Consider the following 21,963-nt stretch of genomic DNA (forward strand, 5'->3'; position numbering starts at 1 on the left):
TTCCTGGGTGGGGTTAAACTTGGATCTGTTCTTAAGTCCAGAGTGTTTAAAGGGATCCTCTTGCTCATGGTTAATCGGGGGATAATCACCCATTTTTTTAGAAAAATATTTTTTCAAACAGAGCTTTCTCATGAATTGTTTGATCCCAATAAAAGCATCAAATTTATTGAGTTTGTTCCCTGGGGCAAACTTGATCCCCCGTGCTAAAATTCCGTGTTCTAATCGGGAGAGCACCCTTCTACTTAAATTGAAGACTCCCCCCTCCCCCACCTGGAGTGGATGAGTAAATGTCTCTAATTTTTCTTGCGGCTTTTTGGATAACCCCCTCCCCCTCCTCCCCCGTGTCTTAACCTTGGATCTAATCTAAAAAATCTAATCTAAAAAATGAATGTGTGGTTTGGGATTTGCTCCTAACACATCGAATCTATTGGAAATGGATTTAGATTATCGCACAGCCCTGAAGTACGGGGCTCCCAATTTTCAGAGGGAAACCAGGAGCACTACCAGACAATCTCAACAGAGAAAGAATCCACCAGACAAAATATATCAACAACAGAATTTGGATCATTATATCAAAGAAAGAGATCCAAGGTTAAGACACGGGGGAGGAGGGGGAGGGGGTTATCCAAAAAGCCGCAAGAAAAATTAGAGACATTTACTCATCCACTCCAGGTGGGGGAGGGGGGAGTCTTCAATTTAAGTAGAAGGGTGCTCTCCCGATTAGAACACGGAATTTTAGCACGGGGGATCAAGTTTGCCCCAGGGAACAAACTCAATAAATTTGATGCTTTTATTGGGATCAAACAATTCATGAGAAAGCTCTGTTTGAAAAAATATTTTTCTAAAAAAATGGGTGATTATCCCCCGATTAACCATGAGCAAGAGGATCCCTTTAAACACTCTGGACTTAAGAACAGATCCAAGTTTAACCCCACCCAGGAAGCCAGTAAAGCTATGAACACTTTTGAAACATTAGTCTTGGAAGACATTAAGAAGATGAATATTAAATTTGTTGACAACTTAAGTTGCATAGAAAGACAAGCTATGAGGAATCTCCAGAAAGATTCCTCAATTATTATCCGCCCTGCGGATAAGGGAGGGGGGGTAGTTCTGCAGGATGTAGAAAATTATCATCAAGAAGCCAATCGGCAATTAACAAATCAAGAGACCTACCAGACACTATCTATGGACCCTACATTTAAATTCCTCAGGAGACTGAAGAATCTGTTGGAAGATGCTAAATTGAAGGGCATTATCAATGAAGAGGAATATCTTTATCTCTACCAGGAACATCCCAGAATCCCCGTGTATTATCACCTCCCAAAAATACACAAAGGTTTACACGATCCACCTGGGAGGCCGATAATATCGGGGATTGGTTCTATGTCCTCGCAGTTATCACACTATGTGGATCTTTATCTACAAGAACTGGTCAAAAATACTCCGGCCTACATTAAAGACACTGGCCACTTCCTCAGAACTCTCAACGGCTATGGATGGCAGGATGAATACTGGTTATGTACAGTGGATGTCAGCTCGCTGTACACTGTCATACCTCATGAAAAGGGAATAGAGTCAGTGAGGTTCTTTTTGGAGGAGGCCAATAACTTAAGGGGGGAGCAGATACAGTTCATCCTGGATGGCATCCAGTTCATCCTCAAACATAACTACTTCGTCTATGAGGGCCAGTATTTCCTCCAGGGCACCAGGACGGTGATGGGGACGAGGTTCGCTCCTTCCTTTGCTAACCTCTATATGTCCCACTGGGAACGGTTCCATCTTTTTGCCCCGGGGGGCCCCGGAGCCGCCCTGGTGCTCTGGAGAAGATTCATAGACGATGCGTTTTTTATATGGCAAGGTACTAGGTAGTGTTGGGCGAACATCTAGATGTTCGGGTTCGGGCCGAACAGGCCGAACATGGCCGCGATGTTCGGGTGTTCGACCCGAACTCCGAACATAATGGAAGTCAATGGGGACCCGAACTTTTGTGGTTTGTAAAGCCTCCTTACATGCTACATACCCCAAATTTACAGGGTATGTGCACCTTGGGAGTGGGTACAAGAGGAAAAAAAAATTTAGCAAAAAGAGCTTATAGTTTTTGAGAAAATCGATTTTAAAGTTTCAAAGGGAAAACTGTCTTTTAAATGCGGGAAATGTCTGTTTTCTTTGCACAGGTAACATGCTTTTTGTCGGCATGCAGTCATAAATGTAATACATATAAGAGGTTCCAGGAAAAGGGACCGGTAATGCTAACCCAGCAGCAGCACACGTGATGGAACAGGAGGAGGGTGGCGCAGGAGGAGAAGGCCACGCTTTGAGACACAACAACCCAGGCCTTGCATGAGGACAAGAAGCGTGCGGATAGCATGCTTTGTACCACCATGCAGTCATAAATGTAATAAAGATAAGTGGTTCAATAAACAGGGACCACGCAGCAACGCTAACCCAGCAGCAGCACACGTGATGGAACAGGAGGAGGCGCAGGAGGAGAAGGCCACGCTTTGTGAGACACAACAACCCAGGCCTTGCATGAGGACAAAAAGCGTGCGGATAGCATGCTTTGTACCGCCATGTAGTCATAAATGTAATAAAGATAAGAGGTTCAATAAACAGGGACCACGCGGCAACGCTAACCCAGCAGCAGCAGCAGCAGCAGCACACGTGATGGAACAGGAGGAGGCGCAGGAGGAGAAGGCCATGCTTTGTGAGACACAACAACCCAGGCCTTGCATGAGGACAAAAAGCGTGCGGATAGCATGCTTTGTACCGCCATGTAGTCATAAATGTAATAAAGATAAGAGGTTCCATAAACAGGGACCGGCAACGGTAACCCAGCAGCAGCAGCAGCAGCACACGTGATGGAACAGGAGGAGGCGCAGGAGGAGAAGGCCACGCTTTGTGAGACACAACAACCCAGGCCTTGCATGAGGACAAAAAGCGTGCGGATAGCATGCTTTGTACCGCCATGTAGTCATAAATGTAATAAAGATAAGAGGTTCCATAAACAGGGACCGGCAACGGTAACCCAGCAGCAGCAGCAGCAGCACACGTGATGGAACAGGAGGAGGCGCAGGAGGAGAAGGCCACGCTTTGTGAGACACAACAACCCAGGCCTTGCATGGGGACAAAAAGCGTGCGGATATAGCAGCAATGCTTTTTGCCGCCATGCAGTCATAAATGTAATACAGATGAGAGGTTCAATAAACAGGGACCGGAAACGCTAAACCATCCCAGATGTTCATCGGTCATGTTACTTGGTTGGGGTCCAGGAGTGTTGCGTAGTCGTTTCCAATCCAGGATTGATTCATTTTAATTTGAGTCAGACGGTCTGCATTTTCTGTGGAGAGGCGGATACGCCGATCTGTGATGATGCCTCCGGCAGCACTGAAACAGCGTTCCGACATAACGCTGGCTGCCGGGCAAGCCAGCACCTCTATTGCGTACATTGCCAGTTCGTGCCAGGTGTCTAGCTTCATGCCCGGTTTCAGGTCCAGCGGTGCCAGCCACAAATCCGTCTGTTCCTTTATTCCCCTCCAAATTTCCTCCCCTGTGTGCTGCTTATCCCCAAGGCAGATCAGCTTCAGCAACGCTTGCTGACGCATGCCAACAGCTGTGCTGCACTGCTTCCACGATCCTACTGCTGCTGGTGCTGGGTTAGCATTTCCGGATGAGGTACAGCTTTGAGATGCGTTGGAGGAGAAGGAGTCAGAGAGGTAGGTGCTGCTGTTGTTATCCAGCTGTTTGCGGCGTGGGCAACACCCGCGCCGTAGCAGGTGAGGAATCGCTGCCAGGCTCCACAAGGTTCACCCAGTGCGCGGTAAGGGAGATGTATCGACCCTGGCCGAACGCACTCGTCCAGGTGTCAGTGGTGAGGTGAACCTTGCAGGCAACGGCATTCTTCAAGCTTCGGGTTATTTAGCTGACCACGTGCTCATGCAACTCAGGCACTGCAGAGCGCGCAAAGTGGTAGCGGCTGGGAACCACGTAACGTGGGATGGCCACTGACATCATGCCCTTGAAGCTGTTTGTCTCCACCACTCGATATGGCAGCATTTCGCAGGCCAGAAGCTTGGCTATGCTGGCTGGCTGTTACTGCCACGGCCCGGGGGTCATTTGCTGGCAATTTCCTCTTGTGCTCAAACATCTCAGAGACAGACAACTCAACCGTAGCGCTGCACACCGAAGGGCTGTTGGTTGTTGTGTTTGATGAACACTGGGAGACCTCAAGAGCACTAGTCCGGAAAGTGACAGTGTCAGCATCGTCTGATGTTTGTGAATGTTGTGAACCACGCAATGGCTGGGCTACTGCTGCTGCTGAGGCGGGTCTGGTGGTGAGTCTGGTGAACCCAAGGGAGGCAGTGTTGCTGGTGGTACCCTGTCCTGCCGCGTTTGCCCACAGAGTGGGATGTTTGGATAGAATGTGGCGGCTCATGCTGGTGGTGGAGAGGTTGTTAATACTTTTCCCCCTGCTCAGGCGGGTCTTGCACACCTTGCAAATCGCCATGGTAACATCCTCAGTGCAGTCTTCAAAGAAAGCCCAGACTTTAACTGGCTGAGGACTCGGACCTCGTGCGTGATGTGCTGGTGCTGCTTAACCCACTGCTGGACGCTTGAGAGGTCATCCAAGTAATTATCTGGTCCTGTTCTTTTGGATCTGTGAGGGTTGTTGTCCTGGACAACATGGGCAGTATTGAGTGGGTTTTCTTGGGTGCTCCCCTGTGGCCTGTACGTGAACCGTCAGGGGAAACACCTCTTCCCTTGCCCCTCCCTCTTTCACCGGATTTCTTCCTCATTTCACTTATCCTTAAAGTACACGCTGACTGGCAGCAGTACAGTGGCAGTACAGAAATGCTATACAGTGGTGGGTGAGCGGTGTACCACTATTGTCAGCAGTGACACAGAGCACAATGCTATACAGTGGCGGGTGAGCGGTGTACTACTGTTCCCAGCAGACACAGAGTGGAAGTAAACACAATGCTATATAGTGTGGCTGAGCCGTGTACACAGAGTGGCATTAAACACAATGCTATATAGTCTGCTATATAGTCACCCCGAACAGGGTGATGTTCTGCAGAACCCGAACAGTGGCAAACACTGTTCGCCCAACACTACTGGGAGGGAACGCAGATTTTAGTACCTAAACACACGATACAACATGTTTTCCGGGGTCGGACTCTGAGGCACATACAGATGGTCCCGATCATCATCCTCATCATACAACTCTTCTCCTGAGTCTGACCCACCCACCACCTCTGCCACCCCAACATCCCCAGACACAGACCCCTCATCGTCCTCAATATTAACTTGGGATGCTGGCCTGAGCCAGACCTCCTCCTCCACATCAGGCCCCATCATCTCCTCAATGGCAGCCCTCATTAATCGCTCTGGCGACGGACTGATGGACACAACGTTCTCCTCCGGGGAGGGCTGCTGCTGACCACTGGCTGCTGGGGTGGATGTTATAGCTTGCGTGGGGCGTTGGCTGTTGCTGTTGTTGGGAGTGCTGCTCACAGCGGAGGTCTCTGGGGAACTCATGTTGAGCTCATATAGTGGTTGACGGTGAGTGGAGTATTACTGATCCCAGCAATATACACACTGACTGGCAGAGTACGCAATGCTATATAGTGTGGCTGAGCGGTGTACACAGAGTGGCAGTAAACACAATGCTATATAGTCTGGCTGAGCGAGCGGTGTACTACTGTTCCCAGCAGAATCAGAGTGGCAGTAAACAATGGTATATAGTCTGGCTGAGCGGTGTACACAGAGTGTCAGTAAACAATGGTATATAGTCTGGCTGAGCGAGCGGTGTACTACTGTTCCCAGCAGAATCAGAGTGGCAGTAAACAATGGTATATAGTCTGGCTGAGCGGTGTACACAGAGTGTCAGTAAACAATGGTATATAGTCTGGCTGAGCGGTGTACACACAATGCTATATAGTCTGCTATATAGTGTCAGTAAACAATGGTATATAGTCTGGCTGAGCGAGCGGTGTACTACTGTTCCCAGCAGAATCAGAGTGGCAGTAAACAATGGTATATAGTCTGGCTGAGCGGTGTACACAGAGTGTCAGTAAACAATGGTATATAGTCTGGCTGAGCGAGCGGTGTACTACTGTTCCCAGCAGAATCAGAGTGGCAGTAAACAATGGTATATAGTCTGGCTGAGCGGTGTACACAGAGTGTCAGTAAACAATGGTATATAGTCTGGCTGAGCGGTGTACACACAATGCTATATAGTCTGCTATATAGTGTCAGTAAACAATGGTATATAGTCTGGCTGAGCGAGCGGTGTACTACTGTTCCCAGCAGAATCAGAGTGGCAGTAAACAATGGTATATAGTCTGGCTGAGCGGTGTACACAGAGTTTCAGTAAACAATGGTATATAGTCTGGCTGAGCGGTGTACACAGAGTGTCAGTAAACAATGGTATATAGTCTGGCTGAGCGGTGTACACAGAGTGGCAGTAAACACAATGCTATATAGTCTGGCTGAGCGGTGTACACAGAGTGGCAGTAAACACAATGCTATATACTCTGGCTGAGCGAGCGGTGTACTACTGTTCCCAGCAGACACAGAACAGTAAACAGAATGCTATATAGTGTGGCTGAGCGAGCGGTGTACCACTATTCCCAGCAGACACAGAACAGTGAACAGAATGCTATATAGTGTGGCTGAGCGAGCGGTGTACCACTATTCCCAGCAGACACAGAACAGTGAACAGAATGCTATATAGTGTGGATGAGCGAGCGGTGTACCACTATTCCCAGCAGAGCAGACACAGAACAGTAAACAGAATGCTATATAGTGTGGCTGAGCGAGCGGTGTACCACTATTCCCAGCAGACACAGAACAGTGAACAGAATGCTATATAGTGTGGCTGAGCGAGCGGTGTACCACTATTCCCAGCAGACACAGAACAGTGAACAGAATGCTATATAGTGTGGCTGAGCGAGCGGTGTACCACTATTCCCAGCAGACACAGAACAGTAAACAGAATGCTATATAGTGTGGCTGAGCGAGCGGTGTACCACTATTCCCAGCAGACACAGAACAGTAAACAGAATGCTATATAGTGTGGCTGAGCGAGCGGTGTACCACTATTCCAAGCAGACACAGAACAGTGAACAGAATGCTATATAGTGTGGCTGAGCGAGCGGTGTACCACTATTCCCAGCAGACACAGAGTGGCAGTAAACAGAATGCTATATAGTGTGGCTGAGCGAGGTACACAGAGTGGCAGTAAACAGAATGCTATATAGTGTGGCTGAGCAAGCGGTGTACTACTATTCCCAGCAGACACAGAGTGGCAGTAAACAGAATGCTATATAGTGTGGCTGAGCGAGGTACACAGAGTGGCAGTAAACAGAATGCTATATAGTGTGGCTGAGCAAGCGGTGTACTACTGTTCCCAGCAGTGACACAATGACAGGGGGGACCCTGGCTAGCGTGGCTGGAGCGCGAACTACCCTGCCTGCCTACCCAAAGCTAAACCCACAGACAAATGGCGGAGATATGACGTGGTTCGGGTATTTATTTACCCGAACCACGTGACCGTTCGGCCAATCAGAGCGCGTTCGGGTCCGAACCACGTGACCCGTTCGGCCAATCACAGCGCTAGCCGAACGTTCGGGGAACGTTCGGCCATGCGCTCTTAGTTCGGCCATATGGCCGAACGGTTTGGCCGAGCACCGTCAGGTGTTCGGCCGAACTCGAACATCACCCGAACAGGGTGATGTTCTGCAGAACCCGAACAGTGGCGAACACTGTTCGCCCAACACTAGTACTAGGGCCAGTCTGGAGGCCTTTATGAGATGGATAAATGATAACAGCTACAACCTCAGGTTCACAGGAGATTTCAGCCAGCTACAGGTCAACTTTTTGGACCTTACAATCTACAAGGAAGGAGATAAGATATTAACAAAAACCTACTTAAAACCAGTGGACACCAACAGTTTCATCAATATAGATAGTTGCCATCATCTTAAATGGTTAACCAATATACCTGGAGGCCAATTCCTCCGGTTGAGGAGAAACTGTTCTAAGATTAGTGACTTTGAAGTTGAGGCTGATGTACTGCATGATAGATTTCAACAAAAAGGGTACCAAGCTGAAGCCCTAATGGAAGTGAGAGAACGAGCTAAAAATGTAGATAGACAGGATTTATTGAGGGAGAGGGGGGCTCATAGGGACCACATTGAACAGCAACCATGTCTCATCATGAAATACTCATCACAAGCTTCAAAGGTTCAGGGTATAGTAGGCAAGTACTGGAACATTTTGAGGGAAGACCCCATACTGATGCCTATACTATCAGAACGACCAAAATTGATATTCAGGAGATCCCAAAATTTGGGTAATATATTAGCCCCAACCGTAAAAAACACAACATTGAGCAAATCAAATGGATATTTTAAGAAGTGCGGTTTCTGCAGAGCGTGCAGAGAATCAAATTCCCCAATTGAAAAAATATGTGAAATTCAATCGATGACTAGTAACGATAAATTTAATATTAGGGACGTGACCAACTGTGACTCTAAGGGGGTCATATATGTATTGACTTGTCCATGTTCTAAACACTACGTGGGTAGAACCAAACGATCCCTGAAGGAAAGACTGAATGAACACTGTACAAACATTAAAAAAGGTTGCAAGAAGCACCCATTATCAGAGCACTATAAGACTAAACATGGATGTTCCTTTAAGGGAACTAAATTTTGTGCACTGGAGCTAGTAAAAAGACCATGGAGAGGAGAAGACTATGTTTCAGAAATGTCCCGTAGAGAAACAATGTGGATTTTCAATTTAAATTCCCTTATTCCACATGGGCTTAATAAAGACTTAGAGCTATTCGCTTTTGAGTAAAACTGACAGTGCAACAGAGGACATAAATAGCCAGCCCCAGATCCCCGGCAGCTAAGCTTTGAGAAAGGGGGGCGTTCCCTCCGAAACGTCAGCGTAGGCTGTGAGTGTGACGTCACGACGAGTGGGGAACGGGGCCAGCTGGAGCCAAGCGGCTGTTCACATCAAGCCCAAGCACGGAAGTCCGCGTAGCTACGCACCGCTGCCACCCAAGCACTCTTACCATCTGCAGGGGAGCCGGGCACTTCTGCCCGACGTGACACTTCCGTCCAGTCTCTCTTACTGTGCCGCCGGCCGGGGCCACTAAGATCGAGCGGCTCCCAAGAAGACTCAGTCCTGCGCAACATATGGATTAACCTGAACCAACAAAGGACGGGTGAGATTGTTGCAGTACAGTTGCACTTTAGTTTCATCAATTTTATTGCCACAGTGAAGCAAGGATATTGTACTATGATGCAAACTTGACCATTCAATTGATCCACATTACGGAAGAAGTCACTGTTAACATCTATTCCAGTCCAGTCACAGGACAGAAGGATCCACCCCAATATCATTGTGTGAGACTTTTCCAGGTTCTTCACCAACCAATGAAGTTTTAAAATCATTTTAATTTTAATTTTAGTATATGTACATATACTGCTGGGGCGGGTGAGTTCACCCATCTCAGCACCTCAGGTGTTTTTTACGCTAACAGCGTTTTATACACAGCTGGACAAATTTGTCCAATTTTATGTGTTTTATTCAATAAATACAGTATTTTTCACTTGAATCTCCTTTAGCAGCGCTTTCTGTGTTTGTTTATATAAATTTATTCAGGTTTGGGACCCCTCTGCAGAGTCTGCAGCTGTGAGTGTGGGCGCTACGCTATTCTGTTCATTCTCCTTACAATTGTCTCTGGGGCATCTTATCTGCCAGGTGGTCTTTCAGACCATGCTCCCCTGGAAATCACCTGTAGAATGGGCACCAAATATGACAGATCATTATGGAAACTGGATCCAAAGTGGGTAAATGACAAGGAAATTGGGGAAAAGATAACTAAGGCATTTCAACAATACTGGGAAATAAACTTAGACTCAGTAAATGAGAAAACAGTATGGGATGCTTTTAAAGCTACTATTAGAGGTGAATATATTAGCCAAATATCAGCTAGGAGGAAAAACTTTGATAGCACCCTAGTTTATCTTCAAGATGCGGAGAAGATTGCCACCCTAGCTCATGCACAATCCCCAAACCCATCCAAATTTACTGAGCTTATGCAGGCTCAGAGAAATTTAAATCTACACTTTACTGACCTTACTAAAATCTCATTAACAGAATGGCAACAATCACTCTTCGAGAAAGGGGATGAAAATGGAAAGCTGCTGGCCAATATCTCGAGAAACCCTACTGCTCAATCTAACATCCCTGAAATATGTATGCCGTCAGGAGAGATATCGGCTAGTCCTCCCCAGATCCTTCAAACTTTCCATTCCATGATTATTATAATATGCTGTATAAGTCATCCTACACTAGTCCAAATCTAGAGAGCACCCAAATTCTAAATGACATGGATATGCCGTCCCTATCAGTGGAAACATCAGTTGAAATAGAGACTGAAATTTCAGAAGAAGAGATTTTAGACGCTATCTCCTCCTTCCCATCGCAAAAATCCCCTGGCCCGGATGGAATTCCCATTGAATTGCATAAAAGATACTCACGTATAGTAGCCCCATACCTTAAAACTACCCTAAATAAATGCTTAGTCGCAGGGGAGCTTCCTCAGACCTTCTACCAAGCTCATGTAATATTAATCTTGAAACCAGACAAGGACCCACTGGACTGCCAATCTTATAGGCCCATCTCGTTATTAAATAATGATTTAAAAATACTCACCAAAATCCTAACAACCAGAATAAATAAATTTATTACTGAAATAATTAACCCAGCTTTATGCCACACAAGACCACAGATATAAACCTTAGAAGATTTTTTACGCACGTGCAGTCATCAGAAACGATAGACTCCCCCAGAGCTCTGGCCTTTTTGGACATTCAACGAGCATTTGACTCGGTAGAATGGACATATTTATGGTCTACACTTAATATAATGGGTTTTGGGGAGAAGCTAATCTCGTGGATTAAAACAATATATAAAACTCCTACCTCACAAATACGAATTGGCGTGCAGGTCTCAGAACAGGTGGGTTTGTACAGGGGTACGAGGCAGGGGTGCCCTCTCTCTCCAGCCTTATTCGCCATAGCCATGGAACCAATTTCTACCGCCCTAAGGTAAAGTCGCAGTATTCAAGGATTCTCTGTTGGCAGGCTGGAGGAGCGGGTATCCCTGTATGCCGACGATTTAGTGGTCTATGTGGCAGATCCAGCAAATTCTCTGAGAGGAATATTTGAGGTGTTTCAGGTTTTTGCCCCCTATACGGGTCTGGTAGTAAACCAGTCTAAGTCTAAGATCCTTCTGTTTAACTGTAACAATATACCCCAATCCCAGATGGAGAAAGTGTCTAAAACGAAATACTTAGGAGTTATTATTTCCAATAACACTAATGACTATCTTAAAGGAAAGGTTCAGGGAGGGTGGGTAAAAAATAAAAATCAATTTCCACTTACCTGGGGCCAGCCGGCTGCCAGGTCGGGCTCTTCTGGCCCGGAACTTCTGCGTCCCACGCCGGCGCGCTGACGTCATCGGACGTCCTCCGGGCTCTACTGCGCATGCGCAGTAGTTCTGCGCCTGCGCAGTAGAGCCCGGAGGACGTCCGATGACGTCAGAGCGCCGGCGTGGGACGCAGAAGTTCCGGGCCTTGGAGCGCAGAAGAGCCCGACCTGGCAGCCGGCCTGGCCAGGTCGGGTCGGCCACCGGAGACCACCGGGAGCCTGCGGAGCGGCGGCGAGGGCACCTCCTGCCTGCCACGGGCTGGAGGAAGCCCCAGGTAAGTGGAAATTGATTTTTATTTTTTACCCACCCTCCCTGAACCTTCCCTTTAAGGATAGTCATTCCTTTTACAAAACAAAAGCTGCTTGGTTGGCAATCTCTTCCCTTATCCCTGACTGGGAGGATAAATCTAATCAAGATGAAACTCCTACCAAAATACTTGTATCTGTTCAGAAATTGCCCAGTTTGGATCCCACAAACCTTTTTTAAACCATTAACATCCACACTCACGAGCTTCATTTGGTACAATAAGATCCCCAAAATAAGCATTAGGAAGCTCCAGAGACCCTGGATGGAGGGGGGATTGGCATTTCCAGATTTATTTAAATATTATTTAGCTAGCCAATTAGATTAGTAACTGCACACTGGTGGTTGACGCAAGACCCTACAAATGCTGCAACTGTTCTTGATGCTGCCCTTCTGGGCTAATTTGAAGCCCTGAAACAAATACTATATAGAGCAGTGATGGCTAACCTTGGCACTCCAGCTGTGACAAAACTACAAATCCCATCATATCTCTGCCTCAACGAGTTATGCTTAGAGCTGTCAGAGTATTGCAATGCTTCATGGGACTTGTAGTTCCACCACAGCTGGAGTGCCAAGGTTAGCCATCACTGATATAGAGGAACCACTGCACCTTACCCACTAACCAACAATATGAGACTAATAATAAAAGCATGGGATTTGGTGCATAAATGGTCCCGCCCCCCCAGATCATCAATTCTCTCCTAATACTCCTATTTGGAACAACCCAAAATTGCCTCATTTCTATACAATTCCCGATCCTAAAATATGGATAGCTAAGGGAGTATCACACTTGCAGCATATTGTACAATCAGCTAAACTAATACAATTTGACTCTCTGAAAGAAACTTTCTCACTTCCCAATACATATTTTTTTTCGATTTCTACAAGTACGGTACGTCATGCCTTCGGGGCACAATTTGGGGGTAATCAAGTCAGACTTAGTACATCTGAGATTGAAGATATTCTACTAAAAGAGAATCTCACTAAGCCCATGTCAGCAGCGTACCAACATGTTATTTTACTGACTGAACCCCATATAAGTATTTACAAAAAACCCATGGCTAAATGTTCTTCCAACTCTGGATGACGAGGAGTGGGAAGATATATGGATAAAACCTTTTACCTATTTGATTGCGACCAGGGATAGACTGATTCAGTATAAAATCCTCCATAGAGCATACCTCACCCCCTCTAAATTGTCCAGATTTGACAGTTCGAATCCGGTGCTATGTTGGAGATGTGCAGCTAGTGACGCAGACTTAGATCACATGCTATGGTGGTGTCCCAATGTACTCCAAAAATGGAAAACTATTTGTGAATATATTACAAAGATTACAAAAATCCATGTACCAATAGATCCATTCTACTGTGTCCTGAGAGATACCACTAAACTAGCTCCTACTCCAGCCCAAAGGACGCTAATTGGTTTATTATTATATTATTATCGCAAGGCAATTCTACTTAACTGGATGAAAGAGGAAGCTCCTTCTCTTCAGTTCTGGAAGAAACTCATTAATGATTCACTGCATTTATACAAAGCTGCTTATATAGCCAGGGATTGCCCGCAAAAATTTGCTAAGGTATGGAAACTGTGGACGAGCAACAAAGATACTTCCTAACGAAATAACGGTGTGTGACTCTGGTAAAGTAATATGAACTGTATTCTGACTTCATGTTAAATCCTATAGCTTTGACTGTTGGAAATACTAATACTCTCTACCAATATTTGCGATGTGGGGCGGGTTGAGGTGGAGGGAGGGAGGTCTGCACATGTAGGTGTTAAGGTGTTACTGTGAATGTAAGTTTTTAGAGTATATGTTGGCTCACCTGCGAGTGGGCACCTTTTTTCAGTGTGTTTTAACTTTTCAAAATCAATAAAAAGAATTTATAAGAAAAAAAAACAAAACAAAAAAACAGGAGACAGGACCGGGTCGGACTATAGCGTAACCCTCACTGATAAGGAATTACAGCCATAAAACACACTTCTGGCAGAAAGTGGCTTCTGAAAGCAGGAAAGATATAAAAAAAAGGGTCAATAGTTTATAGATTTTAGCTCTGGCATACTTCAATACATGTCATTGAGGTTTGAGCGGAGACAATGAAAAGTAAAAATAAAATAAAACTTGATCAGAAAAATCAGCTACTCCCGATCGACTAAGGGCCCGTTTCCACTGTGCTGTTATGTGTATTACGAGACTGCTGGCACTTAGTGATGCAAGATCACATCAGAATTCTAAAGCATGACCCGCTTTTACGCCTCTTGCTGTCCGATTTTGTTTTGTTTTGTTTTTGTTGGGAAATGCAGCAAATCGCCCCTAGTGGAAGAGAGCTCTTATATTGATAAATACAGGAAAACGGCCACCTCTGCCGAGAACCAGTGTGTGTACAGAAGCCCCGACCCCTTTAGGCCTGGTGGGTAACATTTACATGAAATTTTAATGCAATTTTAATGCAACAATAAATTATTTGCACCCCATTGATCATCCCTACTCGCCCCCCTTCCATGTGCAGCGCCCCCTTCTAATTCTTGTGCAGCCCCCTCTTCTATGTTTTCCCTTTATGCACAGCAGCCCTTTCAGTTATATGCAGATCCATTGAGCAGCAGCTTCCATATTCCATTTGCAGCCTCTTCTTCCATATGCAGCAATTCCTCTTCCATGTCCAGCCGCCCCTTGGCCACCTGCCGCCCAAGGCCCTTTCCAGAAATCCAGCCTTGATTCCAAGACACTTTTATGTGAACAAATTATAATCCTTTCAGGTGGATTGTTCATGTGGTGCATAAATGCTTTTCCACACTCCAGTAGACTAGACTCCAATAAACTGTTCCTGATTCACTTATCTCCTATATCACTCTCTTTGCCTTATTTGTTGGCACTTTTTTTATGTTGTGTGCTGTTTTACATAGATATTGTGAAACCTACATAAGGTGAGAGAGGTTTTGAATCAACCCCTATATGATTTGTTTGCAGGATGTATCCAGTGCTGCCGTCTAATTCTAGAGTGATTGCGGAGAAGAGTATCACCATTGGAGGCTATCGATTTCCAAAAGATGTAAGTGTATTCCAGAGGAGCGGGTATCAGATCACCCAGTGCTATGACTGTGGACTGATTGTATTACTCCTCCCCCTCTTTTTGTACTTCAATGAGATGCTGTGAGCTACTGCAGGGAATTCCGTGTCTCTTACTTACCCCGACTTATTCAGGTGTAATCCGACACAAAGAAAACCTCTTTCACCACTAGACACCAGGGAAGATACAGAAAGTTGGGGAGGGAGGGGGAAACCACTAGACACCAGGGAAGATACAGTAAGTTGGGGAAGGATGGGAAACCACTAGACACCAGGGAAGATACAGTAAGTTGGGGATGGAGGGGAAAACCACTAGACACCAGGGAAGATACAGTAAGTTGGGGAAGGATGGGAAACCACTAGACACCAGGGAAGATACAGTAAGTTGGAGAGGGAGGGGGAAACCACTAGACCACCAGGGAAGATACAGTAAGTTGGGGAGGGAGGGGGAAACCACTAGACACCAGGGAAGATACAGTAAGTTGGGGAGGGAGGGGAAAACCACTAGACACCAGGGAAGATACAGTAAGTTGGGGAAGGATGGGAAACCACTAGACACCAGGGAAGATACAGTAAGTTGGAGAGGGAGGGGGAAACCACTAGACCACCAGGGAAGATACAGTAAGTTGGGGAGGGAGGGGGAAACCACTAGACACCAGGGAAGATACAGTAAGTTGGGGAGGGAGGGGGAAAACCACTAGACAACCAGGGAAGATACAGTAAGTTGGGGAGGAAGGGGGAAACCACTAGACCACCAGGGAAGATACAGTAAGTTGGGGAGGGAGAGGGAAACCACTAGACACCAGGGAAGATACAGTAAGTTGGGGAGGGGGGGGGGGGGGGAAACCACTAGACCACCAGGGAAGATACAGTAAGTTGGGGAGGGAGGGGGAAACCACTAGACACCAGGGAAGCTTTATTGGGGAGGGACGGGAGAGAGCACTAGACACCAAGGACGCTGTATTTTTTAGGCCACCAGAGAAGCCATATGGGGATGGGTAGCAGGGAAGTTATATGGGGAGGGGGAAACCATTAGACACCAGGGAACTTTATTGTAAAACTGAGATATGGCTAAAGGTGTGGCTGGGGCGGGTCTTGGCGTCCTTCTCCTGACTCTAAAAGTTGGGAGATATGGCTGTGGGTGAGGACCCAAGCGGTTACTTGGGTTGCTTGTGCCCAGCGGTGCCCCTGGTCACCAGAAATCGTTTCACCTTAAAGGAACTCCGAGCTCTAAAAATAAACAAAATTGGTACTTACCTGGGGCTTTCTGCAGCCCACCGTAGGTCAGGAGGTCCCCTGGCGTGGTCCTGGCTCCTCCCGGTCCCTCCGCCGCATACCGCACCGGGGACACCCGGCCCGGGTGACGGGCTCCCACTTCCTGAACCGGGACACTCTTCGTCATTACGCCGGCCGCTGCGCGTCATCACGGCAGCCAGCGTGACAGTACTGCACATGCAATTTAACAGCGCATGCACAGTACTGTCACGCTGGCCGACGTGATGATGCGCAGCGGCCGACAGGATGACAAAGAGCGTCCCGGTTCAGGAAGTGGGAGCCCAACACCCGGCCCGGGTTTCCCCGGTGTGGTATGAGTCCCTTTAATATTTTTTTTGACATTTAAGCAACATTGGCTGTTCAGACCTGGGGCCTGATTCACAAAGCGGTGCTAACCCAGTTAGAGACCATTGCACCACGCTGGTAAAAAGCCAGTTTAGGCGTGATAAGTTTAGGCGTGATAAGTTTAGGTATGATAAGTTTAGATCGCTTGCAAAGTCCCGCACGCAAAGCAGCGCCATTAAACTTTATGCGAAGTGCACCAGACTTTGCTAGCGCAAAACTTTTGATCAGCTGTGCACTGCGGTGCTAACCCAGTTGGCGCTTTAACTTATCACGCCTAAACTTATCATGCCTAAACTTATCACACGTAAACTTATCACATCTAAACTGAGTTTAGGCATGATAAAGGGCTTTTCACCAGTGTGCTAACTGTTAGCACCGCTTTGTGAATCAGGCCCCTGGTGTTTGGCTCTTGGCAGGCCAGCATGTTTGGCTCTTTGAGGACGGAAGGTGGGAGGATATCCAGGTAGCATCACAGTGTAGGAATTGTATGAGGTTTTTGCAGGAAAAACAGAGGCGTACGTTAAAAAGGGGCGCTGGGAAAAAAGGGCGCGGGGTTTTAAACGATAAACATGGATAGCGTTTAAAAATATAATGTACTATATTTCGTTTAAAAATAATGTTTTATAAAGTTGTAAATCATTAAATAATGTGCATGAAATCGGCAATTGTGAAAACGTTAATCTTCCGTTTAAAAAGTGAAATGTATAATAACGTTTAAAAAAAAATTAGTAAGTAACCCTCCCTGTACCTACCCCTAACCCCTAGACCCCCGTATTGGTGCCTAAACCTAAGACCCCCCTGGTGGTGCCTAAACCTAAGACCCCCCTGGTGGTGCCTAAACCTAAGACCCTCCTTAGTGATCACTGTATTGTGTGTAGAATAATGTTTTAGAAACAGTAAGGGATAAAATATATTACAATTTACGTTACGTACTGATTGCTTTATTTTGTGAATAATAATGTTTTACAAACAGTAAGGGATAACATTTAAAATGTTTTATTGAAATAGGAAACGTAAATCATCACAAGCACTTATAAAACATTAAAAATCTTCGGGCGCCGTTGGAAAACGTTAATATTCTCGGGCGCCCTTTTTTCCTGTTCGGCGCCCAGTAAACGATATTTATTATGGGAGTGAATGGCGGCGCCCTATTTGTCCACTAGCCTCCTGCGCCCTTTTTTACTGTTTCCAAAACAGAGGTCAGATGAGGGAGATTATTTGAGGGATGCCAATGATGTCCAGGGGATTAATGTAAATACTTCAGATCTCTGTCCAAATGTTCAGGAGTTATGGTTTTAGCCAAGTCAAAATCACATGACTATAGATGGATGACCCTTTAGATCAGGGGTAGGGAACCTATGGCTCGGGAGCCAGATGTGGCTCTTTTGATGGCTACATCTGGCTCACAGTTGGGGGTAGATTCACTAAGTTACACTGCTCAGCGCAGCTTAGTGTGACAGCGCAAGTAACATTGTCAAAGTAGGCATGCTACTGCTGTAGCACCACTAACTTACTCGTGCTACCCCCAAAACTAACGGCTGCTCCAATTGTTCCACTCTGGATCCTGTCAGGTCCAGTGACTTTGTAGGACGTGATCACCGCACTTTCATTGGCCCAATAGGCTGCCTGTCACTTGCCAGGCAGCCTATTGACCAAAGTGTGGATATCTTGTCCTACAAAGTGAATCAACCCCCAAGTCAGCTAACTAATTGTACAAGCTGTTAGTTGGTATTTCTCCTGTCTGACTCTCAGGCAAATTGCTGAAACCCAAGAGAAGCTGAAGACATGTCGGACACTTCCACTGCCTGGAGGATCAACTGTATACACATAACCAGGCTGGCGCAGCGGGACGGGTGGCATTCTCCCCCCGGGCCGCGGGGATCTCTAACAATCAGGGCCGGTGCAGTTGTAAATAGCTTTGAAAATCAGCAGCTCCGAGGCCACTCGATTCAGCCCTGCCCACAGCTGTTCTGATGGGCTAAGCTCAGCTCTTTCCTGGGGGGCCAGGGAGCAGGGCATTGGCTGAGAGCTCCTGCTTCTCCCGGCATCCTCTCTGATGCACTGTGTGTGTATGTGTGTAGGCTCCGCCCCCCCCGGCCTGTGGAGACCACGCTGGGACAGACTACTTGCCAGGCTGCTCTGTATACACACATGGGGAGAAGCTAGTGATGGGAATTCCGGCTCTTCTCGGAGAATCGGTTCTTCTGAATCGGCTCCCATTAAAGAGCCAGCTCTTACGGCTCTGAATCGGCTCTTCATTAAATATCACTAGACACCACTCAGAATCGGAGTAAAAGCCCCGCCCCCGTCTCCATGACCACTCCAGACTGCTTCTCTGACTGGGGCAATCCCTCCTGCTACTGCTCTGCTCCGCCCCATACACTCCTACAAGCTGCAAGAGGACTACATCTCCCAACATGCCTCAGCGCCCTTTATTACAGAGCAAAGCAGAGCTGTGTGGGGCGGCTGAGGCATCGGCTCTTTCAAAACCGAGAACCGGCTCTTGTCGTTCGCAGCAAAGAGCCGGCTCGTTCGCGAACGACCCATCACTAGGAGAAGCAGCCAGGGCTTTCAGTGCAGCCAGTTCCTCAGTGCAGAGAAGAAAGACGCTGCACTGGCTGCAGGAGAGGATCAGATGCCTGGCTGGGAATTCCTTCTGCTGCATGCCTGTGAGTTTCTGACATCCCCTCCCCCACTCCACAGTATTAGATGGTCTGTTTTTCCTCTCTCCCTCTATAGAAGCACCACATCTCCCAGCAGGTCTCTTTCCCCAATTGCGGCACTAAAGCTGCCAGCATGCCCTTCTCCTCCATAGAAGCACTACTGCTCTGAGCATGCCCCTCCCCCCTCTATAGAGGCACCACAGCCCCAGCAATTTTTTCCCCTATAGAGGCACTACTGTTTCCAGCAGGCCCTTCTCCATAGAGGCACTACTGTTTCCAGCATGCCATCCTTCTCCACAGAGACACCACAGCCCCAGCAAGTTTCCCTGCCTCCCCTATAGAGGCACTAAAGCTACCAGCATGCCCTTCTCCTCCATAGAGGCACTACTGCTCCCAGCATGCCCTTCCCCCTCCATAGAGGTACCGCAGCCCCAGCACGCCCCTTTCCCTCAATAGAGGCACCACAACTCCCAGAAAGCCCTCCCTATAAGCACCATGGCACCCGTCATGCTCCTTCCCTTCCATAGAGGCACCACAGGTCCCAGAATACCCCTCCATAAATTGTTGGGTTATCCCCAGGGCCCCACAGCTGGTTGCTGGGCCCCCCTTGGTCTCCCCAAAATGAATAGTGGACCCCCAGAGCCTCTGCAGTGTATTCATAGCAGAGGCACTCACCTGTCCAGCAGGCGCGCTCATCTGTGTGCGAACGTCTCCATCCTCACAGGCGCCTCATCTCAGTGACCCAGCGGCACATAGGTGTGCACATGTCACCAGGTCACGGAGATGAGGCACCTGCAAGGATGAAGCACACAGATGGAGGGAGCCTGCCGGCCGGACAGGTGAGTGCGCTCCACTGCAACTACTCTACAGGGGCACCAGGGGACCATTATTCACATTGAAAAAGGCCTGGAGAGCCCTAGGGGTCAATCTAATACTATATGGAGGAGGAGAGGCATGCTGGGAGTTGTGGTGCCGCTATGGAAGGGGAGGAGCATGATGGGAGCTGTAGTGCCTCTATGGAGTGGGAGAGGCATGCTGGGAGCTATGGTGCCTCTATAGAAGGAGAGGGGCATGCTGGCAGCTGTAGTGCCTCTATACAGAGCATGGGGGGGATGCTGGAAGCTGTTTGCAGTTTGCCCCTATGGCAACAAAGGATGTGGTTAGCCCGGTGCCGGATCCGTCTTTGGTCGAATATGTTCTTTCCGTACACGAGCATTATGTGAGCGAGTGTATCTGTACTGCGCATGCGCAAGTAACATCCACACATGCCCAGTCAAATGAAGTGCTTTTGCATGAAGGAAAAGAGTCATGCACAAGTGCCTTAGTTCTACTGGGCATGTGTGGATCTCATTTGCGTATGCCCAGTATGGACACGGTCAAGCTTGCGCACCGAAGAAACCTATTTGACCATTTCCCTGTACTGTCGTTGCTGTCAGATGGGGTATTGTGAAATACTGAAGGGAGGGGGACAGGGAGTGTGGCTGCAATAAGGCTGGTACACAGAATGCAATTTCTCATCAGATCCACGGGTCAAATTGATAATGTCCGGCATGTCTGCTCTGCTCCCGATCGAGAACAGGATCAATTTTTTTTTTGCAGTACTAATCTAAAAATCGAACCCATTCTTGATTGGGAACGGATCAGACATGCCGGAAATTATTAATTTGACCCATCAATCTGACGGAAACAAGCATTGTGTGTATTATGAAGCTCGTAGCACCTGCTTCATTTAGGGACACTGAGCACCAATGAATTAAAGGGCTGGGGTGGCTGCATTATGCACCATGACGGAGGGGACTCTGGCTGCACCCAACACTGCACTGAGCAGAGGAGGAGACACTCACTGCTATGCCACTGTGCTCCCCTGTATGCAGAGTAGCAGCTCAGCAGTCTCAGCACACTCACTGCTATGCCACTGTGCTCCCCTGTATGCAGAGTAGCAGCTCAGCAGTCTCAGCACGCTCACTGCTATGCCACTGTGCTTCCCTGTATGCAGAGTAGCAGCTCAGCAGTAGTGTTGGGCGAACATCTAGATGTTCGGGTTCGGGCCGAACAGGCCGAACATGGCCGCGATGTTCGGGTGTTCGACCCGAACTCCGAACATAATGGAAGTCAATGGGGACCCGAACTTTTGTGCTTTGTAAAGCCTCCTTATATGCTACATACCCCAAATTTACAGGGTATGTGCACCTTGGGAGTGGGTACAAGAGGAAAAAAAAATTTAGCAAAAAGAGCTTATAGTTTTTGAGAAAATCGATTTTAAAGTTTCAAAGGGAAAACTGTCTTTTAAATGCGGGAAATGTCTGTTTTCTTTGCACAGGTAACATGCTTTTTGTCGGCATGCAGTCATAAATGTAATACATATAAGAGGTTCCAGGAAAAGGGACCGGTAATGCTAACCCAGCAGCAGCACACGTGATGGAACAGGAGGAGGGTGGCGCAGGAGGAGAAGGCCACGCTTTGAGACACAACAACCCAGGCCTTGCATGAGGACAAGAAGCGTGCGGATAGCATGCTTTGTACCACCATGCAGTCATAAATGTAATAAAGATAAGTGGTTCAATAAACAGGGACCACGCGGCAACGCTAACCCAGCAGCAGCACACGTGATGGAACAGGAGGAGGCGCAGGAGGAGAAGGCCACGCTTTGTGAGACACAACAACCCAGGCCTTGCATGAGGACAAAAAGCGTGCGGATAGCATGCTTTGTACCGCCATGTAGTCATAAATGTAATAAAGATAAGAGGTTCAATAAACAGGGACCACGCGGCAACGCTAACCCAGCAGCAGCAGCAGCAGCA

The 21,963-nt window shown here is 47.5% G+C and overlaps 1 protein-coding gene across 2 annotated transcripts in view; it reads left to right on the forward strand.

Annotated features, from left to right (window-relative positions):
- LOC137525165 (sterol 26-hydroxylase, mitochondrial-like) overlaps positions 1-21,963 on the forward strand; it is a 113,536-nt gene that overhangs the window by 57,771 nt on the left and 33,802 nt on the right. For both annotated transcript variants that reach the window (XM_068246041.1, XM_068246042.1), the window contains one exon: positions 14,781-14,862. In XM_068246041.1, coding sequence (XP_068102142.1) covers positions 14,781-14,862 — 82 coding nt within the window. The remainder of the gene's footprint in view (positions 1-14,780; positions 14,863-21,963) is intronic.

Source organism: Hyperolius riggenbachi, chromosome 7, assembly GCF_040937935.1.
Source record: "Hyperolius riggenbachi isolate aHypRig1 chromosome 7, aHypRig1.pri, whole genome shotgun sequence".
NCBI lineage: Eukaryota > Metazoa > Chordata > Amphibia > Anura > Hyperoliidae > Hyperolius > Hyperolius riggenbachi.